Source organism: Uloborus diversus, chromosome 4, assembly GCF_026930045.1.
Source record: "Uloborus diversus isolate 005 chromosome 4, Udiv.v.3.1, whole genome shotgun sequence".
NCBI lineage: Eukaryota > Metazoa > Arthropoda > Arachnida > Araneae > Uloboridae > Uloborus > Uloborus diversus.
The window spans coordinates 61,394,562-61,407,564 of record NC_072734.1 but is presented as its reverse complement, the minus strand read 5'-3'; the positions used below and the strand labels follow the sequence as shown (position 1 = coordinate 61,407,564).

The window sequence follows — 13,003 nt, the reverse complement described above, 5'->3', positions numbered from 1 at the left end:
TTTAAAGTGAAAACATTTTTTAATGAATTTTTATTTTGCGGTGGGTGGTACCCCCATTTGTCCACACCTCTCATCTATGGCAGGAAATTAATGTTCATTCATTCAAAAACAATTTTGAATCTTTTGCAAAAATCAGATTGAGAGAGAATATCTCAGGGAAAATTAAGGAAAATAGTTGATTGTTTTAGTGTAATAAAACACTTACAAAAATTCCATTTTGAGCTCAAAAGTTAGAGTAGTTTGAGCTAGAAATTGAACCAGCAGAGAAAGCCGTTTTGGAAGTTCTGCCATCTATGATTGTTAAAAGAACAAAATGCTACCTCTGCAGCGACTTTTGTTTTCAAAAGAGAATTTTAGAAATTTTAAAAATTAGATGTCTTATTTGTTACTACCATACCGGAAAGTATTTTAAAAATCTACTTATATTAAGCCAAGTTTTAAAGCTCAGGGTTTTTGTTGCTTATCATTTATAGAGTTAAGAACACATAGTATTTTGTAACATTAAGTACTGTAATCTCAGACTTCTATGCAGCTGTACTGTGGTTTCTTATTTTGATTCGGTAAAATATTTATTTTATAAAACATGTTTTTTTCACTCTATCTCACATTTATTTTACTTGAAAATAGGCTCATTTTGTAAAGATTTATATATTCTAATTTTGTATCAGCATTAAATTGTATGTCTCACCTAGAAATAAATTTGAAAGGCTATAATTCATTTTGTTGATACTTAGCACTTTTGAAAAGAATATTTTATTTACACCATTGTGCATTGTTGTCCAGAAAATTTATTTTTCCCTGAACAGCCAATAGTTTTGGAATTGTCCAGAAAATTTATTTTTCCCTGAACAGCCAATAGTTTTGGAAGAAATTTTTGTCCTACAAAGCTTTGCAAAAAATAAGTTTTCTGTATTTGGCTATATTGTATTATTTTTCCTTCAGCTCAAGATATTCTGTTATAATTCAAAATGCAGCAAATTTTATGAGAGAAATCTTCTTTTGACCTAGAACGTCAGTAAGAAACTTAACTACCGTATATACTCGCGTATAAGTCGAGAAATTTTGTCCAAAAAATGAGATCAAAGGAAGGGGAGTCGACTTATACGCGGGTCAAATTTTCCGAAAAAAAATTTCCGATCAACGAGAGCTGGGAAGCTACGAGAAATGCCGATGTGCGGTTACAGGTAGTCGCTGATAAGTTGCTAGTGTGAAAAAGTAAACTTATTCAAAAATAATAACTAAAAAAACCTAAATAATACACATAAGTAAAGATAATTTTATTCCTCTTTATTAAGGATCAAATCAGCAATTAACAAATATCGTGAAACGTATTAAAATATTTATCGTCAACAGTCACGCCATTCAGACAGAGTGCGTTCGACGAGCACGACCGGGAGCGACCGGTTAAAACGCCGCGGTTAGTAACTGGTTACTTACCGGTTGACCGGTGAGGTTCGTCGAACGCATCCTTTGATATCATTGACGATTCTGCCATAGACTAATAATAAGAGTAGACCGAGCTTTCTCATTCTTGCTGATGAAGAAAATTGATTCATAGATGTATCATGTGACTAGTGGAAGGGCTTGGCGAAGACTTTGGCAGCATGGTTGCTAGATGGCAGCATTATCTACAGTTTGGCACTCAACATGTATTTTAAAACAATGTGTTTTCATTAAAAAAAACTTCCAGGTGCAGAGATTGAACTGTTTTTCTTTTAGTTATGCATTATTTTGACATTAGTAATAGTTTTTGATCAGTTTTCGGTAACTTTTATTTCATTTGGAGCTGTCAGCGTTGGCGTGAACGAAATGGCGTCAACGTTTTGCGTTAACGCAAAAATGTACTAATCGGTATCTTAAATTGAAACTGTAGGTAAAAATCTTACCGTTTGCTGATTCTTCTTGGTCGCTTGCATCTTTTATTGCTTAGAGAGTTATTGAAATTGAATAAAGAAAATGCACAATACTATCTAAACGAAAAACTCACTATATTAACAAAATATTTACAAATTAGAATAACAAATTTACAAATCGGACTCCGTAAAAGATCATTCTTCCATGTTCCATAAATTCTATTTATTTTTATTTCGCGTTGGCGTTGATCGTCTGCTACGATTAACGCCCGCTGTTGCTAGGATATCCACCAGTCACATGGTTTGGTTTATGAGCAGCAAAAGGGTTGCCATAGCTCGGTCTACTCTTATTATTAGTCTATGAATTCTGCTGCCGCCGATGTATAGGATGACGCGGTGATGACGGAAGCGGACTTTAATGAACTTTTTTTTGCGTCCGACTCGGAATCCGAGTTTGAAGGCTTTTAGAAATGTTTTCCTATTTAATTTCTATTTTATTTGTAAATAAATGTGTTCATTATTTTGAAATTTCTTTGAAAATAATTCGCGATGTTTTTGGAAAGTATGGGGGTCGACTTATACGCGGGTTTTAGATTTTTCTGGATTTTTTCTCTGAAAAAGGGGGGGTCGACTTATACGCGAGATCGACCTATACGCGAGTATATACGGTAAATATGTTTATGTAGGAATAATGCAGGATTTTGCAATGGGAGCTACGTAAAATATTACAGGGCACGTTATTTACATTCATGTCAACTGTACACTGTGATTTTGCATGCTGATGTTCTTAAGTTTCTGCTTATTTGCACTGTGTGTGTATTATAATTGCTATTTTTGCATACATTCATAGTGCCTGGCATTTTATTAATCAAAATTGCTTTGAAATAATTTAAGGTTATCTGAAATTGATTTTATTGTATATCATATTTAACTTTTCAGCTGTGTGAGTTTTGAAAAATATACCCTTTAATTCAATTTTCAAAATTTATTCTAAAACATAAGCTTTTTCTGCTGCTTGTAGTTGGAAGTAAATATATATACAGCCAATGCTAATATGTGGATGTATTAATGTTTTTGGAGTTATAAAACTTTTTTGACTTACACAATTTCTTTCTAAAACAGTATTAAAAATAATCTTCTTTTTAAAAAAAATGATATTTGTAAGAAGAAAGTAAGCTTTCTTTTTGTGTCAACTACCATTTAAACGGCAGTTTCCGCTGAAAAAGCAATTGAATTCCATATATACAAAAATCGTGACCAACTAACTCTTATCAATATGAACAAATTGCTAATTCAACAAAAAAAAGCATAAAAATAAAGCAAATGTCAATGACAAAGATGCAACCTTCTTTGTTTACTTCAACTGTCCATTCATGCGAAGTGTGATATAGCCGTTAAGCAATGACATGCATATGCAACAAAAAAGCAACTTAAAATTCATTTAAATATCTTAAGTATAAGAAATTCTTAAGTTAGACACTAAATCTAATGTAAAAAAAGTTGGTTTAATTAACTTAAAATCTAAAGGATATATGCTTGAATGTGATGGATGAAATTTCTTTTGCAGTACATGACCGGTGCTACTCCTGGGTATCCAGGAGGCGCTTCTGGAGCGGCTCATCACCCTCACCTTTATCCTCAGGCAGCTGCTCATCTCCTTGCAGCCCAGGCACCTCAACTTGCTCTTCAAGAAGTAAGCAATGATGTCAAGACTTATTTTCTCTGGTAGCTCTGTCAGTGCTCCCCAACTCTCATACATGATGTCTGCTTAATATTGTAACAAAAATAGTTTTGAAGATTTTGATTCGGAATTAACCTTTCCGTAAATGTCACCTTGTAATGCTCTGCATAAAAAATTATAATACATATTGCACCCTGGCAGAAAAAGTGACACAACTCAAAATTTACTGAAAACTTTTTAGTCATGGATTTAAAATCTAAATTTAATGCTCTTTCTTGCCACAAAACTTGCACAAAGTTAGCTTACATTACTGGTGCACGGGTGCAGGATATAATCAGTTGTGACATATCATTAAAATTTAATGATTTAGAAGAAAATCTCCCAAAATTTTAAGTATGCATTATAAAGTATCAAAACAAAAACAGGCCAGTAAACAAAACATTGATTTTTTGCACATATTGTAATACTTGAGACTAAATCACTTGAAACTACTGTTTCGTAAAACCTGTATTTTCTCCATGCTGTTTTTTTAGTTGTGTGTCGTTATCCTTTGTATGATACAATATGTTACATTTTTTGAAAAATAAGTTCGAATTTTTTTTTTTTTTTTTTTTTTTTTTGATTACTATCAGGGTTGCTACTGTCTGTCAGGTTTGAAGTGAAAATTAGGACGCAATTAAGTTCTGACATCTAGCAAGATATGTGAATGAATTTTCAAAAACAGCAATCTTAAATCACTTCTACTTAGCTCTCTTACCACCATGCTTAATTTCTTGGCTCGAAATTTCTCAAGAGATAACCACATTGCCATCTATACTTTTCCAACCTAAACTGCTTAAACTTAAATTAGGCAGGGGAAAGATGATTACTGTGTACATGTTCTGGAGAATACTTGAAAATTGAGTTACTTTCATGTATGATGCAATTTATTATCATTTGATTTCAAACTTCTCGGCTATTGAAGTGATGACAAACGTTTTCGTTGCACTATACGCAAATTTTTTTACAGTTGTAGAAAAGGACAAAATGATAAAAATATTCTTCTTAAATCTGAGCCTTGCATCTTTGGGGATATTTTATTTACTTTATATGAAGAATGAACTGAATTTTGAAATTCCTTGATAGCAAATTTATTCTAAGGTTTTATTAAAAAAATTGGACAAAACTCAAGTTTTTTTATTACTTTCTGGCTGTATCAAGTGAAACAGATGCACACACAACTAATTTTAAAATTAGTGCTTAAAAGAAGTAATTTAATAGATTTTTTTTTTCTTTTTGGTTTAAATATGTTGCACAAATTCTATATATTATTTTACTCTTAGTTTATCCTTGGACGAATTGTTTTTGTAATGTAACATTTCTCATTGTGGATCATTGTATTTAAGCAAAGGAATTTGGTAGTTTTCGATATTCTTTAGACACAAACTGTTGCTCTCAAAAAGTAAATATTTCTATATTTGTCTAACACATGCATGTTTTAGAATATTCATACTGCATGAAGATCTCTACTTGCATGAATGAAATATAGTTTAATAACTATCTTTTGATAAGACATTGCACAACTTCATGATATTTTTATCTAACGTTTTTCATCTGAACATTGAAATAAAATTCATCAAACTGAAACAAAAATGATTCCAATTATTGCTTCATTATGCTTATAATTTTTATGATTGTTGATCTTGCATTTCTATATATATAAAAATGGACTTTGGTAAATTTGTTCCCTAAGATCTCAGAAACTACCCGGCAGATTTGGCTGAAACTTTCACCGTTTGTTCTTTTTGGTACTGGGGAGGTTTGTAAACCAGTTCGAAAAAAATCCGTTTGATAGTTTATTTTTTATTCTAATTTGTCCAAATTTTCGCATAAATGCCCCAATATGATGGTTAAAAAAAAGGTGCACATATTAAAATTATGTGTCCAAAGAAAGCTCTTATTTTTCTGCTGAAGATGGCATCTGTTAGAAAGTTCTAAGTTGTATGAAAAACGAGGTATGGGCTTTTTTGTTCCATGTTCGAAGGCTTTCCTCAACCCAATTCATTATTTAGTGTATCATCTCAACTCCCAGTTCATAGTTAGAATTGTTGAATGTTTTTGTGTTTCATCTGACTGTTTGAGGCTTTTCTCAAGTTAAATCTTAAAGTAACGTTTTTTTCCCCAAGATTGACTAATAATAACTAGATTTGGTTGATTATTTTCCATTTAAACGGAACTTGAGTGTAATTAATGGGTTTTTTTAAAAATTATTTGTGCTGATTGGATTTTTTAATCATTATCCAATCTAACAGCAGAAACCTCGCCAAAATTTATGCAGAAAGATTTCAGTAGTGGATGCATTTGGCAGTTTTTTTCAACTGTCGCGGTTTTTAAAATCAAAGACTACGTAATAATGTTTGTCAGCTTTCACCATGTAAACAAAATATCGTCAATCAAAGAATCTTTAAAAACTTTTTTTACTGTAAAATAATCCAGCAACTAAATTAGGCAAATCCATAAACAGCACAAAAACTTCCATTAATGTGACTTTGTGCACAAATTCAAACCATCGCCAAATTTTACTACTTATTTTGGAAACATTTCGGATGAAATTGTTTAGCGCCATTTTATGGTGACCAAAAGTATCTTAGCATATGGCGACAATATCTCTTCAACAAAAATTAGTAACATACCGTTTTACAAAGTAAGGAGGGGGAGCATTATCCAAGGTATCCCAAAACGATTCCCGCAAATTCGGTAACATTTTAAATCGCACCAAGAACCCACAATAATTGAAATTTTCCAAAATAACTAAAGCAACTTTAAGGGGATCATGGGCCACGGCTACATTTTTTTTAAACAGTTCGTTCTTCAATAGACATACAGAGAAGGTAAGACTTCATGTAAAAAAAAATAAGTATTAACTGATAAATCTTTTTAACCATGTGAAGTTTAATTTCATATTTCTTAAATTCTTCAAATTTGTATACGCTTAAATTTCGTGTTTTCGTTTCTAAATGAATACTATTTTGCTCTTTTTATTTACTGCTACTTTAGTTTTATGAGTAAGGAAGAAGTTAAATTTTAAATCATGTCAAAAGGGTGTGTTTTAAGTTCTTTCACTTAAAACAGAAAACGAATGCAACTAACGAATCGTGTGTATCATAATTATTGCTAACCCAGGCAACGCCGGGTCTTTTTGCTAGTTTTTGTATAATTGAGGTTTCTCATTTAGTGATGCTTGCTATTTTGATAATACGGCGATAAATAAAGAATTGGTTATTCATTTGAGCCAATCTTAGAGCCCTAATTTGATCAATACAAATGAAGTGTAAATATCCAAGTTTTTAGCTTATTTAATCTCTACATTAAATTTAAGTGTTTAATAAATTAAACATAGGGCAAAATGATATTCATTTTTAAAGAGAAAAATACTTAGAGGGTGGAGGACTACTTCTAAAAATTACTCTTAAAGCTTGCAATAATTTTTTAGAACCTTTGTTTTAACCCATTTCAGGCCGAGCATGGAAATTTTATAAAATGTGGTAATATTTTCTTAAAATTGGGTTTAAAATACATCCATTAAGACACAAAAAAAAAGCTTCTTGCATAAAAAATAATTAATTTAAAAAAAAATTAAATGGTGCTTATACCAGACCTGCCAACTCTCCCGTTTTTCACGGGAGACTCCCGTTTTTTACTCCATTCTCCCGGTTATATGTTTGGGTATCCATTTCTCCCGTTTTTTTAATTCTTTTTCGGGTTTTTTCTTTTTTTTTAAATTAAACTTTATTTTCTTCCTTAAAATAGTTACTCACAGCCCTAATAGATGGCGTGGCTAGCCGAGCAAACTCGCACTGCTCAGTGAGCTTTACGTTCGACGAGCACGACCGGTTAGTTAATCAAGTGACAGCTAATGACCACGTGCTCCAATCAACTGCTTAGAATGGTAACGGATGCGGTAACCGGTTGATCGTAGGATGCTGCGGTTAGTAACCGGTTACTTACCGGTCGACCGGTGAAGTTCGTCGAACGCAAGGTGAGTGGCAAACATCCGATGGGTGCGTTCGGAGTGTCGACCCCAGTGCTTCCGGAGATGGTGTTTGGTGGCACTTCCACTTCTATCTCACGCATGCGCCGTTGCCGTTTTTGCGGTATCGTTCAGTTTTCAGACGCATGCTAACTGCGCCGCGTGTTTTCATCTTGCGTCTTGAGCTACAGCGTGCGTTGTAGTTTAACATTCATCTTTAGCGATGTCTGAAAAAAAGAAATATCTACAAACTTATAAGAGCAATTATAGGAGTGAATTCTCTTTCATGAAAAAATTCAATAAATACTTGTTATAATAGTGTTTTTTACTTATTATAGCATCGTTTGAAATCTCCCTTTTTCTCCCTTAAAGCTTTGACTCGATCTCCCGTTTTTTCTTTTCATAAGGTTGGCAAGTCTGTTATACGCACCATTGGCCAAATCAATGAACAAATATTTCAATTAGGGCTCGACCGATGGCATTTTTTGGCCGATGGGCCGATGCCGATTGTTGGCGATTGTTCAAAGATGGCCGATGGGCCGATTGCCGATGGTTTTCCTCCAAATTGCCGATGCCGTTGGCCGATGGCAAAAAAAAAATCTAACGGAAATAAAGTTATAAGATTGCCAGGGATTTAAAGGATCATTTATTAATTTCACACTACTTCCTTTCTACGAATAAGGACTTCTAATAAAAACAAAAAAAAGAAAAAAATCAAATTTCGACCTAATTTCTATTTTACGATCACCCAATTTAAACTTCACAAGTTTTTTCGGCACATCTGTACACGCATATGTACCACAGAACATATAGATGACCAAAATATACATTTTGAACACCTCCTCAGTTAATTATCGCAAGTTCTCTTGTGACGTATTTATACGCGTAAACTTGTGTCACTCAGAAACGTTATGAAATAGAAAGTTGAAAACTCATACGTACGTAGTATGATCTAAAAGTTCGAGGACAAACAGTATAAACCTTACCCTGAGTAGTTCACATTACCGAAGCACATCTATCTACAAAATAATCACCTTGAACGACTATGCGCTTCTGCCAACGTTCGTATAGCTTTTAGAAGCACTCCTGGCAGCCATTTTTCGCAACCTCCTGTAAAGCCTCTTGCGCTGCTGCTTTAACTTCATCGTGGGGAAGAAAGAGACTTTCATGTTGAGGATGCACGGTTTGATTGATCAATGCTATGATACGACAAACAAATAATATAATGTTTCGTCGGACTTAGCTCCGTGTGACTCTTACATGTTCCCAGCAAAAAAACATTTGCATGGACGCCGCTTTCTTCCGTCCGGAGAAAATAAAGCTGCATCATATTAGGTTGCGAAAAAGGCTCCCAGGAGTGCTTCCAAAACTTATATGAACACTGGCAGAAGTACATGGTCCCTCAAGGTGACCCTTTGAAGGTGGATGTGCTTCGGTAATGTGAACTATTCTGGGTAAAGTTTTATGCAGCTTGTCCCCGTAATTTTGGATCGTACTACGGACAATCTATATAGGATGTAGTTATGCTTCTCTTTTTTGACTGTTGTATGATGATAGAGAAAGAACAACAGCCAAAACAAAAAGAAAAGAAAAAAAGGGAAGAAAAACAAAGACACTGTTTAATAACCAACTGATTTTTTTTTATTGAAAATATAACTAAGATTTCAGCAATATTGTAATAATGTATGGATTATGTACACTATACATAGTTAAAAAACTTTAAATTATGTTGTTTAATCATTCGAAAGAAATTAAGAATAAAAATATGAAACCGTCAACAAATTACGAAATTAAAGAGGAAAGATTGCATGTAGACATTTTTAGTCATGAAATTAAACAAAAAAGGTAACAGATAAATTACAATATTAAATCGTTATAGGAATATTTTTACACTTATTTAAAAATTATGAATTAAAAAATTTGCATTTTTCATAAAAGCTATAACAGTGACATAAATTTTTCTGAAAAAAAAAATAGACATGAAAAGAGTGAGGTTCTTAAAACGCAGCTACAATAAACAAGCTTGATATTTACTCCAAGTTAATAATAACTGAATATACATACTGCTTGATATGATGTTTGCACACATAATATCAAACAATTTGATTGTTTAAAATTTTTTATGAAATACTACAAACAAGTTCAAATTAAATTTTTCAATTTAACAATAATTTGCTGAAATTTAAATAATTGCTTAATAGAAAATCCTTGAAACTTTTCTATAACATATTATTAAAAATATGATGAAAACGAAAATAACTCGTTCATTGATTTTATAAAAATACATGAAAATAGTTACTTACAATAGAAAAATCGATCGCTATAAATGATGCAAAAAAGATGGCGCATTACGAAATAAAGATAAAACAAGAACTAGAAATACGTAAAATGACATTTCTTAAGCAAAATAAATAATCGCTAAATACACTGGTGTGCAAAAATTAAGGACGAGACGGTTTTTCAATATAACTTTGTACAAAAGCTTTTCAAATCAACACATTTAATACCGTAAGATCCCCAATACGTAAGGACATGTGTAATGTAAGCAACACTTACTAAAAGAGAAACCAGAGGGATAAAAAGAAGCTTTATTGAAAAAGTAGCATGGAGCGCAATGCGACTGAAGGCTGAAACATCCCTGTCATGGGCGTCCAGCAAGAAACATCCGGTCTTTAGTAGGGGATATGACCTCCCCCGACTGCTAGGCAGGTTTCACAGCGTCTGCCCATGCTGAGAATGAGGGTGTCAATGAGTTGTTGAGGCATTACTGCCTATTCGTCTTGCAGCGCTGATTGAAGCTCCCGAATCGTTGCTGGTGGTAAGGTACCAGCTGCTAGCGTCTGCCTAGAAAATCCATAATGCTCGATGGGATTGAGATCCTGAGATTGTGCCGGCCAATCCATACGTTCAATATCCTCACTTTCTAAGAGCTGTTCCGCAGCTACTGTGCGATGACATGGTGCATTGTCGTCCATGAAAAGGAACTGCGGACCCATAGCGCCTCTAAAAAGACGCACATATGGAAGAAGAATCTCGTTACAATAACGGGTCCCATTGACTGAACCTGCGTCGAAGATGTGAAGATCTGTACGACTACCAAGCATGATACCTCCCCAAACGAGAACACCGCGACCTCCATACCTGTCCCTTTCAATGATGTTCGAGGGATGATTGCGACTTCCCCGCTCTCTCCAGATGAGTATGCGATGAGAATCGCTACTCAGACTGAATCTGCTGTCATCTGTAAAGAGTACTCGTCCCCATTCATTGTCTCTCCAATTCCAGTGTTCCCGGCACCACAGAGAACGCCTTCTCCGATGGGCAAGCGTTAGAGGTACACACCGTATAGGGCGTTCTGCAAACAGACCACCACCGTGCAGTCTTCTGGCTACGGCAAAACGCGATATTGGTCGTCCAGTCGCCTGTGTCGTGTGTCTAGCGATTTCTCTTGCTGTCTGCCGCCTGTTTCTTCTGGCCTGTAAGACAATATACCGGTTATCTGCGGGTGTGGTTCTTCGTGGACGACCACTACTGAACCCCCGGATAGCTGTTCCTGTAGTTTGAAATTTTCTCCAAAGTCGTGAAACGATGCTGTGAACAATTCCAAACTCTGCAGCCACACTTGTCCCACTGCTGCCTTCCTCCAACTTCCCAATGATTCGACCTCAGGTAAAAGCATCCAGATGTCGTCTAACAGATTGATTATTCGCCATTTCTTGCTGAGGCAGCTACTCGGTGTGATTTTAACTGCTCTATGGCGTGCAATCTCTTTGCCAGAAATACTGATCTTACACCGACAACATGCTTTATACTACTCAGACACTCCCCCATTAGGTCTGCCTGCATATCAGCGCATGTGCTACCGTACATCACCTTACTTAATCTCCTGATTAGTCTTTCTCTGTCCGCTCTGCCTCTTCGCTCAGCTGATATGCTAATTTTTCGACTTCGTCCTTAATTCTTGCACATCAGTGTATTTAAGAAATGCTAGAAACGACGAGGGAGGGGCGGAGGGGAGGGGAGCACCTGCTGATTTTGGAGTAACTCACAACATTAAACTTCGTTCCCAACTTCGGCCTCATTTGTTTCCCAGGTAGCGTCAACTGAACGGATTTTGCTCTGCCGATCATCGATTCCTCATAAACTCATCGCGTAATGCACGCTGATATCGTTGCGATCAGAATCTGAGAATGGTTTTCAATGAGCTGTTTTTTATCGGAAAACTATATCCTTATGATCAAATTTTCCGATGAAAATTTGCTGAGCTGCATTTCATCGGAAAAGGAGATCGTAACGATCAAATTTTCCGATGAAAATTTGCCAAGCTGCATTTTATCGGAAAAAGAGATCATAACGATCAAATTTTCCGATGAAAATTTTCCGAGCTACATGTTATCGGAAAAAGAGATCGTAACAATCGAATTTTCCGATGAAAATTTGCCGAGCTGCATTTCATCGGAAATAGAGATTGTAACGATCAAATTTTCTGATGAAAATTTTCCGAGCGAAATTTCATTGAAAAACAAAATTGTAACGATCAAATTTTCCGATGAAAATTTGCTGAGCTACATTTCCTTGGAAAAAGAGATCTTAACGATCAAATTTTCTGATGAAAATTTGCCGAGTTACATTTTATCTTAAAAAAAGTAGGTCGTTTAAATTTTCCGATAAAAATTTTCCCAATCTAAAATTTTTGGAAATCTCCCCCAACTGTTAAAATAGGATAAGTTTTTTATTATTCGAATATCCGACTATTGATCAAACGTAAGGCTGTACGGATCAACATTCAGGGTTGAGAATCGGAGGAAAAATGACTGAGACTTTGACTCCGAATCCGACTCCTGGATTTTGGAAGGGTTTACTCCGATTTGCTGCAAAATCAATTCAACTTTAACTCCAGGATTCCAACCCCGATTACCTCACTGGAATTGAGAACAAAATGAGACTCCGACTCTTGAATGATTTCTCTCTATCTCCAAAACAATTCCATTCTGTTCAATTTGACTCCCAAAATTACTGACTCCGACTCGGTTTGCGGGCAAAATGATAGACTCCGACTCTTCATTAACTGGCGCCACAAGTATATTCACTGCATAAAATTCTCTCTATCCGTTCAGAAATCTGTCATGGCCTTGCCCCAATAGATGGCGCCACAAATGAATTTCCATTTAATACATTATTTTTCTCCTTGGAAAGAGCGTTACTTGTCTAGTGGTTAGCATATGAATCTCGTATAACAGAGGTCAAGGGTTCGATTCCCGGCTAAGCGACTTAGATTGAGCTCATGAATCTGGTTCGTCAAAAGTTGTTAAATTAGAAATTAAATAAACAAGTTATTATAAAAAATTAAAATATATTAAATAATTGTCCTAAATGACGTCATCCGAAAATACCCTTCCAAAAAGTTTTCAAGATGGCGGAAGGGTCACGTGATCATCCAAGATGGCGGACCCCCTTTCC

At 34.9% G+C, this 13,003-nt stretch overlaps 1 protein-coding gene across 1 annotated transcript in view; it reads left to right on the top strand.

The window, feature by feature from the left end:
• LOC129221165 (RNA-binding motif, single-stranded-interacting protein 2-like) overlaps positions 1-13,003 on the top strand; it is a 144,132-nt gene that overhangs the window by 109,821 nt on the left and 21,308 nt on the right. Inside the window, exon 13 of the mRNA XM_054855615.1 lies at positions 3,421-3,546. Within this exon, the coding sequence (XP_054711590.1) occupies positions 3,421-3,546 (126 nt within the window). The remainder of the gene's footprint in view (positions 1-3,420; positions 3,547-13,003) is intronic.